General features: G+C 42.8%; 1 protein-coding gene across 1 annotated transcript in view; it reads left to right on the top strand.

Annotated features, from left to right (window-relative positions):
* The first annotated feature begins 4,036 nt into the window (after window positions 1-4,036).
* The window catches only part of TAF4 (TATA-box binding protein associated factor 4), a 36,545-nt gene continuing 16,111 nt past the window's right edge, over window positions 4,037-24,470 (top strand). The window contains exons 1-2 of the mRNA XM_063404280.1: window positions 4,037-4,401; window positions 6,349-7,437. Of these exons, the coding sequence (XP_063260350.1) occupies window positions 4,086-4,401; window positions 6,349-7,437 (1,405 nt within the window). The 5' untranslated portion in view covers window positions 4,037-4,085. The remainder of the gene's footprint in view (window positions 4,402-6,348; window positions 7,438-24,470) is intronic.

Genomic DNA, 24,470 nt, shown 5'->3' with positions numbered 1-24,470 from the left:
GCTCAACAAAGACTCACAGAAAAATTGAAGCAAAACCTGCCCAAGTCACCTCTCACTAAAAAGAAATATTTCAAACATATTCTAACAAATCCTGGCTGTAAAATGTGCAAATTGGATTTCCAGTAATGAGACCCATCAGTAGGCACATTTTCTTGACATATTCTGTCTTGGAAATAGTGATTCAATTTTCCAAAAGTCCTTTAATTTGCTTACAGCGGAAAGCATTTTCATTTGGCCCAGACAGTTCTAATAATTTGCTAAATTCAAAATATGTGAAATTACTGAAGCTAGTTGTAGTGACCAGAAGGACCTCTAATCTTCTAATAGTATTTTTCTTTTTCACACGAATTGTGTAGGCTTACACAAGAGATTTTTCAGAACAGATAAAACACAAATCTTTGCTGACATCCCTGCTGCTTGTCTCTTCCACACACAGAATTCTGGACATTTGCTAGTAATCCCCTCCAGAAGATTTGCTTTAGAAATCTCTGTTAGCTGGTGGGCTGTGTGGTTAGAAACTTGCATTTTCTCCCATGAGCAAAGTTCCTTAGGAATTCCCTTACAGATGGGTCTGGGTATTGATACTTCCTATCTTGCCAGGAACAAGCATGATGAGCCAGATGAAGAGCAGTTGGGAAGGAAAGAGTTTTCCACAGCTCTTTTATGCTGTAAAGCCTTGAAGGGTTTTAAACGATAACCCTTGTCACCCCAATCCATACCTCTGTCAGATGTTTCTGTAATGAGTTCTAGACTAACTTCATTTTTAGAAAACAAACAGAAGGAGAATGGCATTACCTGAGACAGTCTCTGTGTCATGATCGACATTGTAGATCTAGAGGGTAAAATAAATATTTTAAATAATAATATATAATAATAATATATAATAATAATATAAAGGAAGGAGGTTGAAGAAACTAATTTTTTCCTGGATAGCTCCTGCTAGCTTCTGCTCTTTGACACACAGAGAACCCATATATGTCTGTAATGTCAAGGATCTTTTGATGTAACTGATGGGTGCTGATGGGTGAAGTTCACAACATTCACTGTATATTGAGTCTGCCTATTTCTACACCAACACTAATAATTACCTGTACTCCATTACTAGAATTTCTGTGCAAGTTGCTCTTTTTGTATCATTTTAAATGGAGTAGGGCAGCACAGAGGAACTGGAATCCCTGTCCTGAAGAATTCAGTCTAGAAACTTACTTCCAACATCAAACAAGAGACAGAGTGTAAGAAAAGATAAATTATTCAGTAATGAATCCTACACACTTATAATGCACAAGTTGTAATGAATCTCAGTTGCTCTTGTAATTTTGTAAAGTTGTTTACCTAATATGGTAGATGTGCCATATGGTACACTAAAGAGAGTGTTAGAATGAGGACGTGAAGATTTCGAGGTTTTTATTTCTAGTTTTGTAGGCATCTGTAAACTACATTCAAGCTGTCCTAGAATGTGAGCAGAGGAAGAATGCAGGCTGCTCTGCCCCTTCACGCTGACTGCTGCTGCCCCCTGATAACATCCTCCATCTCTTCCTCCCTTGTTCCTCACAGGGCTGTACCCTGGCTAGATGCCATCACAGAAAGTATTTCACCCACTCTGCACCTTTAGGCTGGCTTAGCTTAAGTCAAGCTTTTTTACCCTTAATAAATCATTGGGGCAGCTGATTAACTCTTCTGCTGGGTAGGGAATGTGACCAGGCTTCTATTCCAGAGAGTTCTTTGGTATGTTGCTTATAGAATTTCACTATAGCTAAAACTAGCAACGTGCTCGACTGTGGCAGCAGCGAAGAGGCTGGGACTGCCCTGCTCAAAGCAGCATTTCTGTCTTGTAAGAAAGGGGCAATGTGACCTACAGTGATGTCTGTAAAATCACAACTACTTTGCAGCACTGTAATTTGTCAAAAATTGATAAAATGGTTGTTAAAATTCATCCAGATGAAAAGGGCAGTTTCTTGCTCACCCTTGAGTTTCAACTGATGACTGAGGAAAGCATTTGAGTACCAGAATAAAATATTAATATAAAACTCAGAGGATGTAGGCAGTCTCTCAGGGTGATGCCATGGGGGTAAGTGAGCGGAGCATTGGGAAAGGCTTAACATTGTAATTTTTAGTTATCAGCCAAAGTCTACTGCAGATGAGAAGAAGACATAGGAACTAGAAGAGTAACATCCCTCACTGGAGCTGAATTTCTGGATTTTTGATTTAAAGGTACTTGCATTATTATTTGGGGCCTGTATGTAAAAAGCACATATGTATCCGTTTTTATGTGAATTTTTGGCAAACAGCTTCTCCCTTGTATGTTTGCATATTTGGGGACAGGGTGAGAACAGACAGTACTTCAGCACTGTTCACATTGCTCATGGGGTCAAAGCAGATCAATTTAACTCAGGTTAGAGTACTACAAGTTAAGTGATCACCACAAATATGTGATGGGGGAAGTGTTGACACCCACATCTGGGCAACCCTATGTAGAGAAAACTTGGACATATTTAAAGTTATCCCCTTTTCACAGATAACTCATGGCTCTTGTTCTTCCAGGTCTCCACCAGCTTCCAGCAGCAGCTTTGAGGCCAGTCAGTTCCCCAGAATCACCAACCAGCAGGTGCTGAGCCCATCCCACTACAACAGAGTTCCAGCCTCTAATGCCACCCATTCCCAAAACATAAGAGCAAAGCTTATTTTGAAATCCTGGTATAAGAGGTGCTATTTTAAGCTTGCTACCCCTTAAAACTTGAAAGTTAAGTTAAATCAGGCATTGGAATAAGTTGCCTGGAGAGCTGGTGGAGTCACCACCCCTGGAAGTGTTTAAGAGGCATCTGGACCTGGCAGTGGGTGATGTGATTTAGTGGTTTAGGGGTTACAGTGGTAGTGCGGTTAGACTTAATCTTAAAGGTCTCTTCCAACCTTGATGAGTCTATGATTTTATTCTGTGAAAGATAAATCGTACCATCTGATAATATTGTACCAACTGCATCTGCTAATACCGTTCCAGCAATTCAGCTTTCTGGGGAAACAGCGCCTGGCAGAAGAGCGCATTTATTGAAAGGCGGGTTGTATTTTTATGTTATTTACTTCCTTTATGATGGTTGCACAACAAGGTCAAAGTGCAGCTGCCTCCTGTGAGCGATCATGTCCACCTGCAGCCAGCGCCGGCCGAGCCCCGCGGGCCGGGCCGGGGCTGCGCTCCCCGCCGAGCGCCGCTGCGGAGCGCGGCTCTCCCCCAAGGGTTAAGCGGCGGCGGGGGTGTAACGCGGGCTGACACACGGGCGGGGATCGCCCCGCCGTGCCGGCTCGCAGCTGCGACTGGACCGTTCAAAATTGCCGTCTCCCTCTCTTTTCCCCCCCGCCTCCCCTCTCTCTCTCTTCTTCCTTTTCCCTTCCCGGCGCTGGGCTCGCAGCCGGGCGCGCGTTCCTGGAGCTGGCCCCGGCCGTGCTGAGTCAGACCGCGCCCGGCGCCCGCCCCCGCGGCCCGGCCGCACCGAGGGGCTGCAGCCCCCGGCTCGCCCCGCCAGCGGCAGCGGGAGGGAGGCAGGCGCGGGGGCTCCTCCTCGCCCGCTGCCCCCGCCCGGGGCTGGGCGTGTGCCCCGCCCGCCCCGCCGGTGGATCAGTTACACGCAGCTGGCACAGGTGCGGGGCGCCCTTCAGACTCGCGCCGGCGGGGGAGACCCGGACGCAGGGAGCAGCAGGGAAAACATGCAGCCATTTTGGGCCGAGGCAGACAAAGAGCCGCCGGCGGCCGCGGCCGCCCCCACCGCCCCGCGGGGCTCCCGAACCCCCCGCACCCGCGGCGCGGCCGCACCGAAGGGCCGCAGCCCCCGCCCGCCCGCGGCCGCCGGGGGGCCGCCGCCGCCGCCCGACTCCCAACTAAGCGTTCGCAGCCATTTGCACGGCCTTTTATAGCGCGGGCGCCGGCCAATCAGCGGCGGGCGGAATCCCTGCTCGGCCGGTGATGTGCGGGCCGGGCGCTCGCGCGTGCGCGGTTGGGCGGGGGGGCCGACTGTGAGCGGGGCGGGGGGAGGAGGGAGCCGTGAGAGGGGAGGGGGGGGAGGAGGGAGCGCTCACAGGAACCCTCCGAAAAAAAGATGGCGGCGGGCTCGGATCTGCTGGATGAGGTTTTCCTGAACACGGAGGTGGATGAGAAGGTGGTGAGCGACCTGGTGGGCTCCCTGGAGTCCCAGCTGGCGGCCTCCGGCCACCACCACCAGCACCACAAGGCGCAGGAGCCCCTGAGGGCCGCTGGGGGGCTGCTGGGGAACCATGTTGTGAGCAGCAGCAGTAGCAGCAGCAGCCCTAGCCCCAGCCCTGGAGGAGTAGTAGTAGGAGGCAATGCTAATGCCCAAACAGAGAGCAGCAGCGGCAGCAAGATGGGACTGAGTGCCCCAGAGATCACAAAAGCAGGTAACGTGGGCAGGGGTGGGGGGCTCTGAGGGAGAGGGGCCCTCCCCTCCCCCCACTCCCCAGCTCCCGCTGCCTCCTTCCCTCACTGCTTTCCCCCCTTTTCCCTCTCTCCTCCTTCTCGTTGTGGCAGGAGCGGGAGTGCAAAGGGTGGTATCGATCATACGGGGGAGAGCCTCCCCTCATCATGCCCCCTCGGTGTGTATCCGCGCCTCTGCTCCCTCCCCTTTATTTTCCCTCCTCGCCTGTGCTTACTCGAGGGTGTTGGATCATGTGTGGGGGCAGCCGCCCCGCAGAAGGAGCCGGCAGTGCCCGTCCGTGACTCTGCCGGTCCCCTCGGCTTTTCCTGCCCTTGTTGCCGGAGTGTAAAAGGGCTCTGTTAATCTCGGGGACTGAAGGAGGCAGAGCCCACCCCCTTGGTCATGGCTGTGCCTCCCATGCCGCCTGTGATTGCTCCCCTTCCCTTTCCAGGGGTGGAGGTTATGGGGGGATTCCCTCTTGATAATGCCGCCTTAGCTGTCTGTGTAAATGCTCCTTCCCCTCCCCCTTCGCTGTTACTGAAGTGGAAGGGGGTGTTATTAATCATGACACCTATTTCCTGTAGAGGAGGAAGCGAGGGGGGATTTCAAGGGGAGGAAGTCCCTCAAAATGCTTCCCCCCCATATCTGCCTGCCTTGATAAATCCCCCCGCGCCCCCTCCCTTGTTCCAGGGGCTTGGAGGGGGCATCCAACACCTCCCATTCCTCCTCTGCCCTCAAGGGGGGGTTGTCACAACGCCGGGTCCCGGGAAGGGGGGGAATTCAGGCCACAACACCCCACCTTGCACAGCGCCTTCTCCCACCCGCCCACCCCCGGAGCTGCCGGGGAATATTCCCCCCTTCGTGTTGAGAGGCTTGTAGGGGGGCAGTGTGAAGGCTGGGACTGAGGGCTCACGACGTGGGAATGGAGGGAAGCTGTTTTTCAGGGGGATTGAAAGAAATGTCTCCCCAGAAGCTCTCTGCAATTCCTCCCCTCCCCCCTTTTTAATTTTTGATTTCGTCTTGCTGAAGTGTAAGAAGATACTACAGACCCTCTGTTATGATCGATGAAGCTCTTCTAGGAGGATCTCCTTGACCCTTATAATGTGCTTCTCAGTGTCTGCTGTCACTATTCTTTTCCCATTTCTGTCTCCTTAGGGCCAGGACCTGGACTGTTTGTGATTGTACTTGTGCTAACACCAGGCCTTATCAAAGGGCATGAGGATTATTCAGGACAAGAAGCTACATCATCTTGTCCCTTCTGAAAACCAGCTTTGCTTTTTATTTATTTATTTTTCACTATCTCTGGCTGTGGGAACTTCAGATCTGTCGGAACAAATTCTGTAATAAGGAAGAGGGGTCTTCTGGAAACCTACTCCAGGCCTTGCAGTACTTCTTATCTTGCCAGACCGATGTTTTTCTTTCCTTTCACTTTTCATATTTTGCTGTTGCTGAGCCTCCTGATCTGACTGACTTACTTTGTAGGAGATGACAGGATTAGAGAGTAATGTGTACTGGCTATAGGGTGTATGTCTTAATAATGTGTCTTCCATGGCCATTTCCCCCCCTTGCAGTTGCAGTCCTATTTCTAAACTGGATGTCAGGCTCTAGAATGGGGAAGAGGTCTTAGATGATCTTCTTACTCCCTTCCCTTGGTTTGTATTAAATCTGTTTTCCCTGTTTTGTCTTACTGTAGTGTCAGAAGCAGGGATGTTACAATTCATACAATTCATACCAGTCTTTGGTGGGATACTGGAGGCTTTAAGATAACTTCTTCAAAGCCATGTTCAGTTTGTACTCTGTCCCGTTTTCCTGGCTCCAGGCAGGCAGCTTGGGAGATGGAGAAGACCTGATGATAAGGGAGAACATTCTGTCTTTACTGGACTTCTCTTCTTGCTTATTTGCTCTGTTTAACCTCGTTGTTGTTTTGCAGGGGCAGGAGGAGTGCAGGGGGGTGTTATTAATCATAACACCAGGTCCCAGACTTCAGCTCTGGATGGAGCCACCACAACGAGCACCAGCACCACCACTGCAGCAGCAGGAGGATCTGAGGTCACTGCTGCTCCAGGGACCCTCAGTCAGGGCAAATCGGTGGTTATCAGCACCATGGCAACTGCCTTGTCCACCAGGAATGGCAAGATTGGGACCACGACAGTGCAGACTTTGAATGGGAGTAACGTGGTGATGAACTCTCACCACACAGGGAGTGCTGCTTTCTCTGGGACTCCTGTGACGGCCAACCCCGCTCCTGCACCTGCTGTTGCCCCTCTTGTTAACAATGGACCCGGATCCGTGGGGAAAGGAAACGCCGTTAATGCTGTTTTGCCCTCAGCTTCTAACACTGTCATCCAGACTTCTTTCCTTAATACTGCTGTGTCCTCTGCATCCTCGTCCTCGCCCACAGTGATCTCCTCGCAGCCACCCCCCAGCGTTGGCGCCGGGGCGCCCACGGTGACACTCGTGCGGCCCCCGATCCACACAGCAGGACCCACGGTGGCTGCGGCTGGTGCAGCCACTCAGAACGGGAGCAATACTGTGATCAATTCAACCATCAGTGTGGGGAGTTTTCCTGCTGTTGCCACAGCCACTGTGGGATCTGGAGTTTCCCTCCAGACGTCGCTTGTGAACAGCCAGTCTGGTTCCGCTGTGCCAGCAGCTCCTGCCACACAGGTCATCAAATCTGAGTCTCCTAAAACTATAGTCCAGGCAGTATCCCAACAGCAGACACTGGCTACTGGTGGCCAGCCCAGTACTACAGGGGGTAACATGATTATTGGGCAAACTATGCAAGCTGGGCTCTCCAATGTTGCTCCCAATCCTGGTGGGATACCTCCTGCAGCTCCTGGCACCCCCACAGGAATGGCTAAAGGCACTGCCAATACAGTGGCACAAAGTCTGCCAAGGACTCCAACACCAACTACGAGTGGAATCAGAGCAACTTTGACTCCTACAGTTTTAGCACCTCGTTTGCCTCAGCCACCTCAGAATCCGACTAACATTCAGAATTTTCAGTTACCACCAGGTAAGTCAGAGGATTGAGGGGTTTTATTTTGGAAGTGTATTTCTTGCAGGGAGGAAGGAATCCAAGTAAGATTCTGTGCCATTTAATTGTGAATTGTGGAAAAGACATGACATGTAACAATGGGAACGGTCTGGTGTTGAGTAGTAGTGGCATAGTAGCATTTCACTACTTAGTGTCTGATTTTGGGTGACCAGAAACTCTTTTCAGCAGTAATTAAAAATAATTCTGCCTGGTATCTTTGTTCCAATGTGAGTGTAGATGAAGCTGCAAACTGCCAAAGTGTGACAATGGAACATTACCCAATGAAATGTTATTTCATTAGCACAAAAGACATTTTGAATTTTCAGGTGATTTTGTCAGTAGTTTGTAACCTTTATGTGCTGCTCGATTCCCTCCTGTCCCTGCATGCCCCCAGTACCACAGAGCTCTCATGAACTGAGAAGCAGCAGATACAACATAAGAAAACTACCTGTTTTGGCTTTAAATACCTTCAAAGTCTGACTTAAAAACTCACAGATTTGAAGCCTATGATCATCTTTTCAGTCACTGGCATTCTGATACAACAGACAGACTTCCTATGTCCTTACCTCACCCTGTTGTGTCTAGGGCTGAGCTTGTGTAGTAGCTACTCTCATTCTTAGTGCTGAGCATCTCTGGACAAGGAATCTACTCCTGAGTTCAGTGGATGAGTGAAAAGCAGGATGACAATCATTTATTTGCTCAGAATTGTTCTGTCCCTCCTTAAATATCCTAGATTTGGAGAGTTGATGTTATATATTTGCTATTATTTTGAGCGAGGCTTGTTGCTTGTATCCACTTTGTTTTTTAACTGCAAATACTTGTGTGAGCCTACACATTGCTTCCTGTCTTGGTAATAATACATACAAGGGCTTTATTCTTACTACTCATTGTTTTCAGGGCAGTATGCAAAGAACAGCTAATGAAATTTTGCTACTAACACTGAATGAAGTTGGTGGTGATTTTAGTAGGTGGTCTTAGTAAAATACAAGTGGTCTTAGTAAAATACATCTCTTGGAACTCCTGACCAACCTCAGGGCAGTGCACCTGTCACATAAAGTAGATCAGGAATTGTGTGCTGTGTTACTAAACACTGTGTTTTTGTGGAAGATGCTCTCTGTGGTATGTGATGCTATGTAGTTTGAAGTCTGTCAAACATTCTGTGTATCCAAGTACTAACCGGTATAAATATTCTTATATCAGTAATTTGAATGGCGTTGCTAATTTAACAAAATAGCAGTAAAACTCAGGTCTTGAAATTGTGGTGCTTGATTTGAAGCCTCTAAGTTGATAGGTTGGAAAAGCCTTATTTTTTTTATTGACATAGTGTACCAAAAGATTGATCCAGTTTAGTCTAGTGCCATTTACACCTACATTTTTTGTTAATACTGCATTATAAACCTGATTATGAGGGAAAATATTACTGTGGAGTCCAGTGGGACCTTTTTCCAGGTAGCTGATGTTTTCAGACTGCCACAGCACCCTGAAATGTGTTACTCTTAGAAGCAGCATTGCTCGTCCTTAAGCAAAACTGGACCATAAATTGTCCCTTTGGAGTTCTCAATAGATCAAAGTAAAACAATACAGGTTCTAAGCACTTGGGTTTTTATGAAGCACTGTTTTTTTCTGTCCTACACTTAAAGAAATATTTATGACTTCAAAAGAATAATCATGACTTAAAATAAGCAAGTATATGTGACGGGATATGTAGAAATTAGAAACTGAGTTCTGGCCATGTGCAAGTGCTGTGATCCTCAGCAGAGTGCAGGTACACTCATAGTGAAAGGAGAATAAGTGGCTGTGCTTTTGAAATTGTATTTTAAATTACAACATCATAGGTCAGGTTTTTGGCGGCAGTTTGGTAGTGTGAAGCTGCAGCAGCAGTGCCTGTGTGCTGTGCACCTACTGCGTGCATCAAATTTGCATTCACAAGTTTGTTTTTAGAAGTTAATAGTGTGTCCTAGTAAGAGTTCCTAAGACAGTGCTTGAAATAGTTTAAAATCACACTGCACACACAGCTTTTTACACCAAGAATTATAAACACTTAGAAAATTCTGATAGAAGGTTTGACCATGACAGCACATGTTTTACAGTTATTTTCTTATCCAGAATTACTGTTTCTAGCTCTCCAAAATACAGTTACAGTTTCACTTGTATGAAAAGCAAAATGTAAAATGTCAGCAGGAGTTAATAAGGTGGGACTTGAAAATCAGAAACCTTTCAAGGTTTCAAATGTTTCCTTCAAAAGACCACATGGAAAATTAACTCCATCAATGGACTTTAAAATATATTACTATCAGAATAATGCTTTGTATTGCATCAAGGCAATTGTGCAGCAAACCTTGGCTGACCAGATTGGAGATGTTTGAAGAGCCAGTGGGCCATAATTGTTGTGACCTTACAAGATTTTGGTGTATTTCTTCTCCAAGGATCTGAGCTGTTGGAGAGTATCTGTGAATTAATAGTGGTTTTCTGCTTCTGGTAGAAAAACTGAGAAAAACTTCTTTGAGGAAGAGGACTGTTGTCCTTAGACTTTTCTTCAGGAACCTCTGTTTGTAACTTTGTGCTTCAATTTGACAGATTTGGATAATGATAGTCCCAAAATAACCTTATTTATACCCTCTTAGAAAAGACATGGAAATATTGGGAGATGATTTTGTAAGGAGGTGGGAACAGAAGTTTATACAGTACTGCCTTAAGGATGCAACACTACTGAAACTGTCTGGAAATAAATGGAATGAAGCTTGTTGTTTCTGAGTGCTTCAGCAATGAGAAAGGTGTTATGTACAATAATATGGTAAGAGGCAGAAAATCAGTGAGTTTCTTAAAGGAGTAAGTCAGTGTTCCACTGTTAGAAGTACTCAGAAAAGTCTGCAGAAAGATATAAATGAGATTATGTGCTAAAATTTATCTTTTGCATTGTACGAGTCTGTAAAGTGTTTAGAGGTCATTGCTGACACAGGGTAGAACCATCTTGTAAATTGGCAAAACTTGAATACATTAAAATAATTTTTGAAAACCCCATCTTATCCTGCAGTGCTGTAGTTGAAACCCAGCATGTGTGAGTTTATGCTTACTTAGCAGTACTGTCAGCTTGGGGTTCAAAGATCTGGTTTCTCTTCTTGCAAGTCTGTGTTGTTACTCTTTTCTGCTTTATCTTTATGTACAAACTTTTCATAACAAGTTTTTAAGGTGTCTGCTTAGAGAAAGGAGCAGATTGGTGAGTGCTAAAGATTTGCAGTGAGAATAGCATAGAGCAGGTAGGTCTGGACAGTTTTCTCTACTAGCTGAGGTGAAATTGAAATCTAGAAGCTTTCACTTCCCTCTGTCCCTCTCTTTTCTTTTACCTTCTGAGTGACTGTTAGTTGTTATGAAAATTTGGTGGCTTGACCATAAAGACTGGTATTTTCCTGATTAAATACGATTTGGTGACATGTAGTCCTGTTTGAAGATAGCAGAAAGGATGGATTGTCTTCATGTTGGTTTTTTTTACTTACTTCTGCAGTCATGACCAGTTTTCCCACTAGCAGTGGTGCAGTTCTGCAGCTGTTGTAGAAGAGAATTGTTTTGCCTTGTATCTAAAAATAAAACTTCTTTATTACTTTCCCAAAACTCACTTGCATCTGCCAGTATGCCAGTAGCTGATGATAGGGGATGAGACTACAAATTTCTTCCTTACTTTCTTTCTGGAGGGCATCTCATGTGCCTTTTCTGTGGTGAGGACAGGATGGGCCTTTTACAGACTGAGAAACTGCTGAGGTCCCTTTCATAGTGGAATGTTCCAGAGTTCTGAGCTCTTGTGGTGGTAAAAACTTTGAAGCCAGAAGCAAAGGATGCTTGAAAGAGCATCAGTTCTGTACATCTGCACATCCTGGAAGATGTTCTACATGAATATGTGTGCTCAAGGTTTTCTTCATGACCTTAGAGACTCAAAACTTCATTTGGAGTTAAATTGGAGCTTTTTTGTAGAAACCAATTGGTTTTTAGCTTGTGTTTGCTATCCAAGAAGGATTCTAACTCAGGCCATGGTTATGGTGGCTTTAGGATGGGAAAACTACCTGAACACATAATTTAAAGCATGGGTTTGGGTCCTTTTGACTTGAGCAGTTGTACTTTTGGGAGCTGGAGTAACTGAGAAATAACTCCTGCAGGAGTAATTGCATTTCCTGCAGTGGGAGTTGGGGTACTAGGTGGTTGGGCAAAGGAGAGTGTATAAAAACAGAGCAGGGTGGCAACTGAGAAGAATCAAATCCAGCAATTTGTGTTACTTCTCCAGACTGAGTGCCTCATTCTTTGGGTTGCTTTGTACTTGAAACATGTGCCCTAGAAGTGCCCAGGGGAACTAGGATGTGGATAGATGAGAAAATCATCAGAATTCCATAATGTAAGGAACACAGAAAGGAACAGAAGAAATACTATGAAGTAGTGGAATGTGGTTGTTTCTATTTCTCACTGACTAGTAAGCGAGTTCAAACATATCCTCATTATAGTTTCCCTGTATGTTGCATGTGCTGCCAATATTATGCCTGTTAACTGTGTTGGCATGGCTCGATTTTGTTAAAAATAATGTCTGCAGTGCACCGTGACAATGGGGGTTTCTTAGAGTACTTACAGTATGTTTTACTTCCAAAGCATTTTACTAAACTTAATCTTTGCAACCTGCCTGTGTGGCTGGTAAATAAAGGAGCATGAACTCTGCTTTAGAGCTGGGGGAAAGAGCAAGTTGGAGAAGTTCTGACTTGCCCAAGGCCATGCAAGAATCGATATTTTGCCAGGATTAGAGCTTGGGAGTCCTATACTTAGCATGTAAAGCAGTATGTGTCTTTCTGGAAGATAACTGTGGATCTCTTCGGCAGAACTCTTCTGGGTGAGGGGTGGATTTTATGTTCAAGTCATGCATCAGCAAAAGGAACATTCTGCTTTATTTGGAGTCTGCTCCATCAGATCTGCCATATGTCACCAGACTGGAAGTTGTGTTTGTTCGCATTGCAACTTCCACAACTGAGGGACTCCTGCTTGTACCCCAAAGAACTGAGGCTCAGAGAGCTGTGCAACAGGGGCTTTTGGTTCTGTTAGAAAGCTTGATGTTGTGCACATCTGATAAGACTGTGTCGTTAAGTGATGGGGTCTAATGGGACTATAATTGTAATTCTGTTAAGCTGTGAAAGCTGTTAACTCTGATTACATATTGTTCAGTTCTGTTATGAAAAATACTGTTCCCAACAGCCTTTGGAAGTGCATGTATGGGTATGTCTGTATGATCTTCAAACTGTGATCTTCTGGGGTTCTTGGGTATCACTAGGCTTGTGATAAAGGTTATTGGTCAATAACCAGAAGTGATTTATTTCCTGTGAAGTGTTTTGCACTCTGCAAGAAGTTACATGTTTTCCATCTTTGGAAATCTAAGCAGGTTGTTTGTAAAACCTTCTTGGTTTGAGAACAACAAATTTGAATATTGCTCAAGACTTGAATCCCTTACTATCAGAGGATACTGCAGCCTGGTTAGCAAGCTGAGGTGAAAATGAATCAGTTTGGGCCACTGATAGGAGACAAATTATATCACAAATTCTTCATTTGAAGTATTTTGCTGTATGAAAACCCTTACTGTTCTGTCTTCCCTGTCTTAGGAAATTATATGTAAATATAATTCTAAAAAAATTATTCAGTAATGCTAGAACACAGTTGAAAATGCTGATATTTAAACTATCTAGGTTCAAGGAAAGAGAAAGTACTGGTGTGTGGAAAGGTTGCTTTATGTAAAATCTGTGTGATTAATACTGGGTCTGCTCAGAAAGAACTGGACATAGAAGTCACTTGTTACTGTGTGCATTTTTTTTGTCAGAAATGTTCAAAATCAGTATTTTTACCTTAAAATAGCCACTCTTGTCAAGATTATTGTTTGTGTTGAAACTTTATGAATGTTTGTATCTCCATTAATCTCTGAATCTTCTCTGTGAATTTGTTGCCATTGCTTTATGTAAGAAAAAAAAAAGGCTTTTGCTAGTTGGAAGACTGTTAGCAAGTTTAGCTTTGTTGGGCACATTATTTCTTGTGGAAGAAGATTTGGAAATGTAGTGACAGAAGATGAGAATTTTGAAAGCACAGTTTCTCATACTGAAAAGAAACACATACTGAATAGTATACTGAATACTGAAGAGAAACACATATTCCTATCACAATGATGGAGAAGAGGTTTTAATCCTGGTTAATAAACAGTTATTTCAGGTGTATTATAAACCCCAAAGCTCTGTGTGAAGGAAGGCCAAACCCTAGGGAGAGTGTGTTGCTCACAGGTGACAAAGGGCTTTTTCTTTGCACAGCCACAGGTCTATTCCTGTGTGCAAATAATTATATCAGCTCCCTTGCATCTGCTTCCTTGTAAGAGAAGCAGAATTGCTGATACAGCCTGGTCTGTGTACAGGTTGTAATTAAACAGGTGTAAAGATTCTGTGATCATTCATATTTGAGTAGATGAGGTGCCTTTTTATTTTTTTCATGGACACATGAATAGAGCTTTTTGGTGGTTTTAAACCTAGGACAGCTTTACCTCAGCTTACTCTGGAAATTTTTATGCCAGTTCTAATCTGTGGGAATTTCCTCACAGAAATGTTGGTTGTCTTCTGGAGGTGTGGGTGTCCCACTGCGAGCCAGTTTTTTACCACAAACCCTCCTCTCTTGGAGTAATTTCTTCAGGTGTCTTTAGCATAATATTTAATGTAAAATATAATAATTGTCCTTGAGGTCTTATTTATGCCTTTAAGTGGTTTTTTTTTTTAATGTAGAATTTTTTGTGAGAACAAAATGTTGATTATTGTCATTGGATAATGGTATAGATTATCAGTAATCAAGAAAGAGGTGATAATTATAAGGAATTGATACACCTGCAGTGAGATCTGTTCAGCACCTCAGTAGAGCTGTCTTAAGGCATTGTACAAATGTAGCTGATCTTCGGGTCTGTAACTGTTGTCAGCCTCAAATTAACATTTTAAAGACGAGTTTCTGTACTTAGATTACCAGTAATCAGAAAGTTGCAGTTTGAATGCCAAAGGTTGATGCCCAGCAAAATGTGTAAATCTGTTATAGGTTAAATAGGGATGGTGCTTTTACTTTGTATTTGTACAGAATTTAGTGCAAGGTCCAATTTGGATACCAAGCTGTTTTTGTAGGATTTGGAAAAGTATATTGATGAAAATTAAGTAATTGTTTTGCCATTGTAGATCTCTGTTTATAAATTCGAGTTTTAACTTATGAATGCTATGTCTCTTAATTTGGATGCTTTTTCCCTTAAAATGCCTTACTAACCTGTCTTGTTCAGTAGCACATACCCAGTACCTAGGCAAGGAATAACATAAAATTCACAGCAGTGTGTAATATTATTTTACATGACTGACATGACTGTCCTAAGACTTGTAAAAATGGTCTAACTTATGATTATAACTCGATTAATACATGCTTCTGAGAGTAGCTGAACTGTTAAAAGCTATCACAGTGCTTTTGAGCAGAATAAAGCACGTGCTGGATAGACTATGCTGACAACCAGTGGAGTTGAAAAATGTGTACTCTAGATATCAAAATATAAACAAAACCCAAGCAATGAGGTGTGGTGCTATGCTTGAGTCTTTCTGAGAGGGTTTGGGGGGCAGCAAGGCTGTACTAAGTTGTCTGCACACCTTCCTTCAGTTTATTAATCAAGTTTTTCTTTAAGGGAGGGTTTGATTCAGAACCTCTCTCCAAATATAATAACATCAGGTGCTTTCAGGCTGAGTGGCGAGTGGGACCAGTTGTGCTCACATGAGTCAGAAGTGTCAGCTCCAAAGAGCAGCACTGAGGAATTGCAGCTCCTGTGGCAAAGGAGTCCATGGAGGGGACCACAGGAGCATTTGTGGAGGGATCAGTGTGGGAGAAGAGATGTGGAGTAGGGAGGCTGACAGTGACTAAACCGTGTGGAAGTTAAAAGACAAGCCTGAGGAGTTATTAGTTTTCAACAGACATACGTGCAGTTGTGTTTGCAGTAGTATTAAGGGTGGATTGGAAGAAGATACAAGTGTTCATGCACTGAGCTTCAACCTCTTAGTTCCTTTCTTTCTTCCTTTTTTACCAGTGTATCATTTTATTTTCTTTCTTTCCCTGTCCTCCATGGGGGAGGGGGAGAAAAGGCACTAATTATTTATAAGTGTTAGTCATACCCAGTCATTAAGCTTAGTCATTACTCAGGACTGTGCATTTCATGGTTAGTACAAATCAAAACGAAACCTGATTTTGTTGAAAAGCTTTCTGAATTCAAGCTTATAGGTGTGAAAATAATTCTATTTCTGTGTTCAGACTAACTGCAAAAGCAGAGCTACCTAATAAATGTTGCTATCAGCCAAATGGCATGTAATATCATGTCCCCGTTGATGGTTTGTATTGAACTTGCAGGCGTAGTGTTTGGCATATTCTCAAAGCAGAGGAATTCTGTATGGGCAGTGAGAGAGGCATGAACTCCCAGAGGAGGATGTGGAGGGAATGTTTGTGCTGAGGCTGCCCGGGGGAGCTGTCAGTCAGTGGAATTGTCCAGCTCTGGGTGAAAAAGGTGGCATCAGCTAGAATTACAAAGAGTGTATACCTTGAGTAGGGCATTCACAGTGGGGGCAAATTAAAGAAAAGTGTTCTTTATGGCTTCTCATGGACTTAGTTGTTTTAGGCTGTTGCATTCTGAAGGAAGAAAACATTGATTTAAAGCATTACTCCTCATTAAGTATTTCTGTACAGACTGTGGTAACAAATGCAAAGTAACTCAGCCATTCCATTTCTTCAGGTGCTTGAACAGCACTAATGTTGACACACCGTGGTACAGACAAACTGTCACAAATGAAGACAGGTTGAGTTTTAAAATCTCCTATTTAAAATAACAGATGTAAAGAATTAGTGACACTTTATTTTGTGTCTTTCTTTCTCAACCCCAAATCTGATTTTGGTATAATTGCTTTGTTGTTTGATCTAAGTATATTGAAATTAATGGCAGAGCTACATCTGAATTGTTTGGAGATCAATAATTAAAGCAATTGGTTTAGCTTTTGATAGTGTTTTTCTTAGCTGTTTCGACATCAGACAGATGTGTGTGATGATTGGGTTGCAATTTGACAGAGCACTCGGGTGTTTTAGTTTTGTATGCTTGACTAGAAGGGAATGTTAACACACTTTCAAGGAATATAGCTTTCCAGAGAAGTCAAAATAGTTTCAAATCACATTGTTGTTCAAGCATTTGTCAATTGTTGCTGTATAAAATGATGTATTTCCCAGAACAATTCTTACACACCTCTTCAAATGAGCAGGTAAGATTTTTTACATATGGGATCACTCTTAAATACAGTGTCTTTTTGGCATTCCAACATGACATTATTCCTTTAACTATATTCTTAAAAGGTTTGTGAATCAATACTCCACAAATGATTCACTTCTTTACCTTTTAGATAGTACAGTTCAGTTGTGTTGTTTGAAACTGAACTCTTGCATAGTAAGAGTAAGTAAAAGCTTTTAAAATGAAATCGAGTTTTTTGTCTGTTGACTCTTTTGTAAGAAAAAACAAGCAGTTTTTCATAACGTGAACTTTCATGCTTGGTCTGTACAAAATTTGTTTTTAATTCACTTTTTGTGCACTGCAGTGAGGATTCTTTTGAGGATATTTGCAAACCTGTCTTTTACCTGTGTTGACAACAATCAGAAAATCAGCTGTTGAAGAATTAATGTTTCTGAGCCCACGATGGCTGGTTGGAATCTGTGTGTGCAGGTTGGATAGAGCAGTGGTAGCCAATAGTGGAGTGCTGCAGTTGTATGTTGTATCTTAATTTTTAGGCACTGTGTCTGGGTAGAATGCTCTTTTACTCCAGAGTCACATGAGTTGAAAAGGAAATGGAATTTGCTTTTGTAGTTCTTGTCTAAAACTCTATGCCATGCCAGTCTTCAGTGCCTGTTGGGAGAAACTCCCAAGTATTTTGTATTAGAGATGCTCTGAAGCAACACCTGACAGTCATGGCATGTTTTTTTTTATGGTAATCTGCAGCTCACCTTCAATGCAGCAGGTGCTGAACATTTAACAGGTCCCTTTCATTGGGCACAGTGTGTCCTGTGTGCAGAACCTCAGCCTCACATCTTTGGGGTGCCCGTCACTCTGGAGCAAGGCACGAGGGAATTAAAGGCTGCTCCAGTGTGCTGGACAGCTCTGTCACTGCCTGGCAGTTCCGTGGAGCCTGCAGACCTGCAGCTCAGCAGGGAACACATCCACTACTGCCTCGTGTTTGTGCAGCCTGACCTCGTCCTGCCAGAGCAGGGCAGCCGCTTCTGGAGCAGCTGCAGTCTCACTTGGCCATGGGGTCGCTTTGAGCTGTTGGATTTGCTGATATCTCCTGATTCCTGCACTGTGGAGACTTCTCCTTAGGCACTGTGCTTATCCTTGTGGAGCTAAGGTGTCTTTATAGAAATTACAAAACACGTTTGTTGATGAAACTTGAAAGCTCAGATTGCTGATGAGGTCAAAGGCTCTGGCAAGAAAGTTCAAGTAGATTTTTTTCTGGACTTGTGCAGCACAGACCTCCTGAGATTCTAAGCACGATTCTAAGCACAATTCTAAGCACCTAAAGTTAAGTATATTTAACATATACTTAACAGTGGTGCACGTTTCTCCTCAGGTACAAGTAGTGTGTCTTCAATAACATCTAATCCCCACCTCTGTTACCATTTACAGTTCTGTGCTGCTTGTCTTGATTTGTAATCCCTGTTTCTCATGAACTGGTGTATGGTCCTTCCTAAGCTGCTACTCATCTGATTTGTTACAGAGGCTGCTCTTCAATATGTGTAAATAAATCTGCTAGAAATTATCTAGTGTTAGGGAAGATTTCTTTTGAATAACCTAGATTTTCATGGAGCTGCAGAGGACTAGTAGACTTGAGTAGGTTCTTTCTGCTTTCCTTGGGCTTTCATTCCTGTAGAGTGGCAGTTTTTCCAGGTGGATCAGCTACTGGAAGAGGAATGGTGGATTGCTGGACAGCTCTGATGTCAGTACTGGGTTATCTTTTCCTTTTCTGTGGTAAGGGACCCTGTCACATACACCACTTATTCTGAAAGTTCTTCCTGTGGCTTGTATTGGCAGCTGTCTTTTTCTCCAGCACTCTCCCTGGTATTCCACCATTTTTGTATTGGAAAAATCTTAGAAACTTTGTCCTTTTGTAAGGGTTTTGTCATTCTGGGGTCCCTGTGTAACTTGATCCAATCAGTTCCAGAGCATGGACTCAGCCCCCTTTGCTTTAGATGGTTTTTGTGGTGTGTGTGATAACTTGCATAACCATACACACACACTCACTTTCTCTTTGGTTACAACAGAATCTCTTCTGACAATACCAAAAGGATTCTTTCATAAAGCTTTCTGCTGCTAATATGGCACAGCCCACTTAGGATCACTGTCAGATTTTTCTGCCATGTCAAATATTTGCAGCATCTTGCCACAAATGACTGTGTGCTCAAGAGCTTAAGGCCCAAAGGGCTTTGACGTGAAGATATCTCTTAGTGAACTTCCCTGGCAAATGTAGTTAGGGTTTGAAGATTTGTCAGATGTCAGTGCACTGTATGATCAATAACCTCCTTTTCTAGAGATGTTTGTGGGGACTTTGCTTTTCTTCACTGGAAGCTGATTCACTGATTCTACACCGGAGTCAGTCCTCTGGTTATTCTTTCAGGCTTGGACATTCTTTCTGAGCACCAGCATGTGTGTCTATTGATTCTCTGCTACCTAGCAGTTCTCCCTGACCCCAGTTGTTTCTTCTGGGGAAGTTTATAGTTACCTTTTTACTTTACGAAGAGAGTTTCCTCAGGAGACTAGGAAAGGATACTCTCCATGCACTTTCAAGATCATACATCCATTAATTATTCTGTAATGTCTCAGAAAAAAACCAACTTGTTAAAAGTCTGGATTCTTAGTAATGGTTCTGACTTGATCTGGATTAACCATGAGCTACATTGTGGGTAACAAGCAATATCTGTAAGCTTGAACCTTCTGTTCCTCTGTTGAGTGTCTGCATCAGAAAGAGAGATGATGCCACTTGGGATCAGACAGGGTCCTGTGCAGGGTTGGTGTTTCACAGACAAGAGTTTTGCCCTTGCATACTGTTAAGCCCAGTGAGAAGCACGAGCACACCTTGCTGTGCCCTCCCATTAGGTGCTTGCAACTGGAGATGGAGTCCCTGAGACATGGAGCGTTATCCTGAGAAGTGCCACTGGGATGTAGGGTGTTATCCTGAGAGGTGACACTGGGATGTGGGTGTTATCCTGAGAGGTGACACTGGGATGTGGAGCATTGCCCTGAGAGGTGACACTGGGATATGGAGCATTGCCCTGAGAGGTGACACTGGGATGTGGGGTGTTATCCTGAGAGGTGACACTGGGATATGGAGCGTTCTCCTGAGAGGTGACACTGGGATATGAGTGTTATCCTGAGAGGTGACACTGGGATGTGGAGCATTGTCCTGAGAGGTGACACTGGGATGTGAGTGTTATCCTGAGAGGTGACACTGGGATATGGAGTGTTATCCTGAGAGGTGACACTGGGATATGGAGCGTTCTCCTGAGAGGTGACACTGGGATGTGAGTGTTATCCTGAGAGGTGACACTGGGATATGGAGTGTTATCCTGAGAGGTGACACTGGGATATGCTGCTGTTGGAGTGGCCTCCTGCTGGATGTGGCTGTCAGAGGGGACACTGCTGGAGTGTTCAGTTCCTCACAACACCGATCTGAAGGTGCCTGCTGTGTCTGCAGGTGGCTTCATCTCCCTCACGGGAAAGTCCAGCTCCTATAAATATTATTAATCAAGATTTACCAGTAAAAACTGGTAAGCGCTTCAGTTTGGATTTTTTTTTGGAGGTATGGGATCTCTAGCAAGAAAGTTGTATGTCTTTGGAATTACACAGATAATCAGTGGTTTGCAAAGGCTACAAAATATTTTATTAGTTTTCTTTATCATTCTATTAATTTTTTTCTTTAGTCTTTGTTAAGGCATGCCATGTTGCAAAGAAAGAAGAAAGAGGGAAGCATTAGAAAAAAAGTCTGGTTTGTGTTTTTCTGATATGTCCTATGGCCAAAACTCTTCACTTTTTATTCCAGTGCATGATTTTACACGTTTTATTAATTGAAAAAACACTAACAAAGAAGAGAACCCCAAAGCACAAGACTTTATAAATGGAAATATCATTAGCAAATGGAATTACAAATAAGCAAGAGGCAAAGACGACCTTGCAGAATCATGCAGCTACATCACATAATGATGGCATTTTCCATCCCAGACAGTCTTGTAAACAGGATTGATCTGGGAAGGTCTTCACAGCAAGAACATGTGAGTTGTCCATTGTGCTGGTCAGGAACACAAGTCTTTTTGGCATCAGAAACAGCCAACTAAGTTTTGTTAATCCTTCGTTTGGAGCCATGATGAATTGTTTAATTCAAACTAAAATCTGAACCTCTTTCAGGATTCTCTTAAGCATCTAACTTCTAACAAAAAATGGTAATTAATTTTAATTTTAATTAGTTTTTTAATGAGAGACTTGGAAAGAATTCTTGAATGTTTGCATTTTTAATAGTGAATATGATTTTAGAGTACACGTGATCAGACTTTCTAGGAAAAAGAAGGTGGAAAGATATTTAAAATGGCCAAGTTTTGTTGTCACCTTTTTCTAATTGAACATTTCCAGTGATGTTTATTAGCTGTTTGATCTCAAATAGTAATTAATCCATTAATCCAGGAACAAAAACCTGGTTGATAGAACAGAAAGATGTTTTCCATCTTTAAATATGTTGCTGGATTTAACTGAAACAGTGAGATAAGTTATACAATTCCTGCTGTCTTCTAGTACCTGGTAGTCAGTTCTGACCTGGTTCATTTGGCATTTGCAGCCTTATGCATTGGGGTTTGAGGTTGTTATACTTACCTGTATTTAATATTTTAAATGTAAGTTTTGGAAAGAAATTTCTTTTTCTACTGATGTGGCTGTCAGCCCTTCCTCTTCTCTGCTGTCACAAATTGTTAACTGAGATTCATGTATGGATGGAGAGAGGGGCTGTTACAGTCCCACAGTGATTTTGTTTAGAAGTAGGAGATAAATGGGACTGTGTTTTTAATTCATAATTGAGTTATCTCCAATGACCCTTCTGAACTTCACTGAAAATCCACTTAATGCCAGCTTGGGTATAGTTTTGGGTTAGTGAGTTCCTTTTTTAGCTAATTGAGTTGGAAAAGAGTCTGTAGTTGAACTAGGGGGAGAGAAGCTCAGAGAGCAGCTCCATCTCTCTTTTTAAAGAATTCCCATCAAGCTAGAGGGGTGTTTTTTGTTCAGTCAAAACTTCCTTGCCTGCACACTGTAGTACTAGAGAATTTCTGCACAGAAATTGCAAGTTCATCACATTCTGAATTTTTACACCTTTTCCAAAGTTACCCAAACACCAACAAGCTAAAATTCCAAGCAGGTAAAATGTCTCATATCATCACACTGTGATTCAAGTTTATGCAAGACTGCTCAGATGGTAGTAATTGTCTTTATGTTTGTATGTAGCACAGGAACTTATCAGTGGTAAAGGCTGACTTAATGACATGTTAGAAACTATATAAACTAAAAATAACTGTGTATCCAATCTGAGTGGGAATGAAAGAACTATTTTAATAGGGATAGATATAAATGTGGCTTTGTATGAGTTACTTTTTTATTATGACTTCAATACTTGAAAGAAGAACTTCAGACTTCTCGTAGTTAGAAATCTAACAGGGTAGTGCTTAGAGTCAGGGTTTGAATTACAAATGATTGTTTTGTCTGTCTGCTGCCAAAAATTGAACTTTCTTGATATGTTTTCTAAAGCTCACATTAATATGCTTTTCAACTGTCTGTTTGAGCAGTTGTGTTATGTTAATGTGTAGGCATGTTCTAATTTTGCATGTAGCTCAGGGAGAATATTTCATTGTTCAGATGTTGTGCTTGCACTCCAGGGGTATTGAACCTTCACTTTGTGGTTATTTCCCCTCTTTTCTCCCTCATTCATATTTTGGGGAGCAAGCCAGTAAGTTGGCAGTGCTGGTGTGTGGTGCAGATACATTGCTGAGCTGGAGGTAGGAACAGGTATCACAGAACTCTGGGCCACTGCTTGATGCCATCAAAGTCTCATCTGCAGGGAGCTGCTTTGGCTTGGTGCTGTCAAATAACTTCAGCCACTTTTGCACTGAGAAAGAAGTTTATTTAAACACATCTTCCCATCCAAAACTAGGCTTAGTGTTTCTCATGTTGCTTCTGTAAGGAAAAAAAAATATATAAATCTTTGAAAAAATTGGATGGCGCATTAACTTTAGGATATCTTAGGGAACCCCCAAACTGGTGAATTTTAGGAAAAAGGGTTTGATATGGGATGTCAGTATAGTTCTGTAGCATTTAAGGACTTCTGAAATCTCAGGCATAGGTAGTTACATGGGGCCTTTTCAGTTGCTAGAAATAGTACTCAACAAGCCTTAATATTTGATGTTGACTTGAAAGTAGCTCCCCTAATCAGATTTGCACTGTACTGATGATTTCACTTATAATAATATTGAAAATTTCCACTGATTCAGCGTTTAGCTGCTTCAGCTGATCGTTATGAGGGATGGCAAAAATGAGTTCATTTCCCAAGGTTTTATGTTTGCACATTGAAGAGGATGCCAAGTCCTGTTGGTGCAGGAATGAGGTTTGATGTAGTAGCAGGTCATTCTCTAGTCTTTAAAATGTTCAGTTTCTCTGTCTTTTGTCAGTAGCCCCCTCCCCACAGTGTTAGGCTGATGATGAGAAAGTAATGGTGGTTCCAGTGAGCAGCCCTCAGGATTGAGCTCTGTGTTCTCTATTAAAGTCTTTAAGTTCTTCTAAGATGTGATGGAGAGGGTGGTGGTGTGTGCCTTTGCTGTTTTAAAGGAAATAATTCTCCCTGCATAAGTTACAGGAGAGTAAGTTACCTTTTAAATAAGTTACCTTATTTAAAAGTTGTGACGGAAAGTCACATTTTGAATGTAAACTAGTTTAACATCTCTGTGTGACTCTGCTTCATTAGAAGAGAGTTAATGTCGAGAATGTAAGGAAAAAATTAGGGACAAGTCAACTAACTCATTTTTGTAGAAATCAATATATGAATTTTTGCAGTTTACTTGTAACACTGTCCAAGAAAACTGTGTAAGGCGTTGTCTGTAATCATTTCAGCACTTCACCAGAATAGAAAAGCAAATAAAAGCTTGATTCTTTTGAAGTAGTCATGCTCTGAGATGCAATAGACCACATCTCCAGATATTGTTGGGGAGCCTGTATGGGCTTTTGATTCACTGAACAACACTTAAGGAAAACTTTCTGATTTCACTAGTGCCTCTTGATTTTCATGGCAAAGGTTCTTCCTGTAGTTGCTCAGAAAAGCCAACTAATTTTGAGTGCCCAGTTTGTTTCCTTAGGTGGCTTTTTCAGAACTGATGAGGTCCTGAGGCTCTCAGGGACTGAGTGAGGCATGCTGAATGAAGGAGCTCTTGGCAAACTGTTCATGTTGTCTAGATCCTGTTTGTGCCTTCAAGGAAGAGAGAATTACATCTGAAAATCTGCCTGTTAAAATCTGGTTCCCTACAGCTACCCAGTGGGGTTAAGTGTATTGATCTGAGTGACTGAGCAGGGAATGACTTCCTCATTTCCCTCTCTGTTTTATTTTTCATTTGGGGTGTAACATGGCACAGTGCAGTCTGTTGCTGATGCACATGAGAGAGATTATGATTTTATAGCCACTTTCATTACTAAATTGGTTATGGGAAATTAATTTAGAACTTAGACAATTGTGTTGCTGTTGATGGTGAGCCTAGGTTTGATTATTTTTCTTCCCCTCTTAAAGACAAACTAACAAATCTTGGCTAATGCCAGGATTTTCTTCTATTTGTAGTGTCTCATGAAACAAATTTCTTAGTAAAGAGCAGGTAGGATTTTTGCAGGATTACTCATTTTAACTTCC

This window comes from Prinia subflava, chromosome 8 (genome assembly GCF_021018805.1).
Source record: "Prinia subflava isolate CZ2003 ecotype Zambia chromosome 8, Cam_Psub_1.2, whole genome shotgun sequence".
Lineage (NCBI taxonomy): Eukaryota > Metazoa > Chordata > Aves > Passeriformes > Cisticolidae > Prinia > Prinia subflava.
The sequence above is the reverse complement of the archived record's forward strand: the minus strand, read 5'-3'. Positions and strand labels throughout refer to the sequence as shown.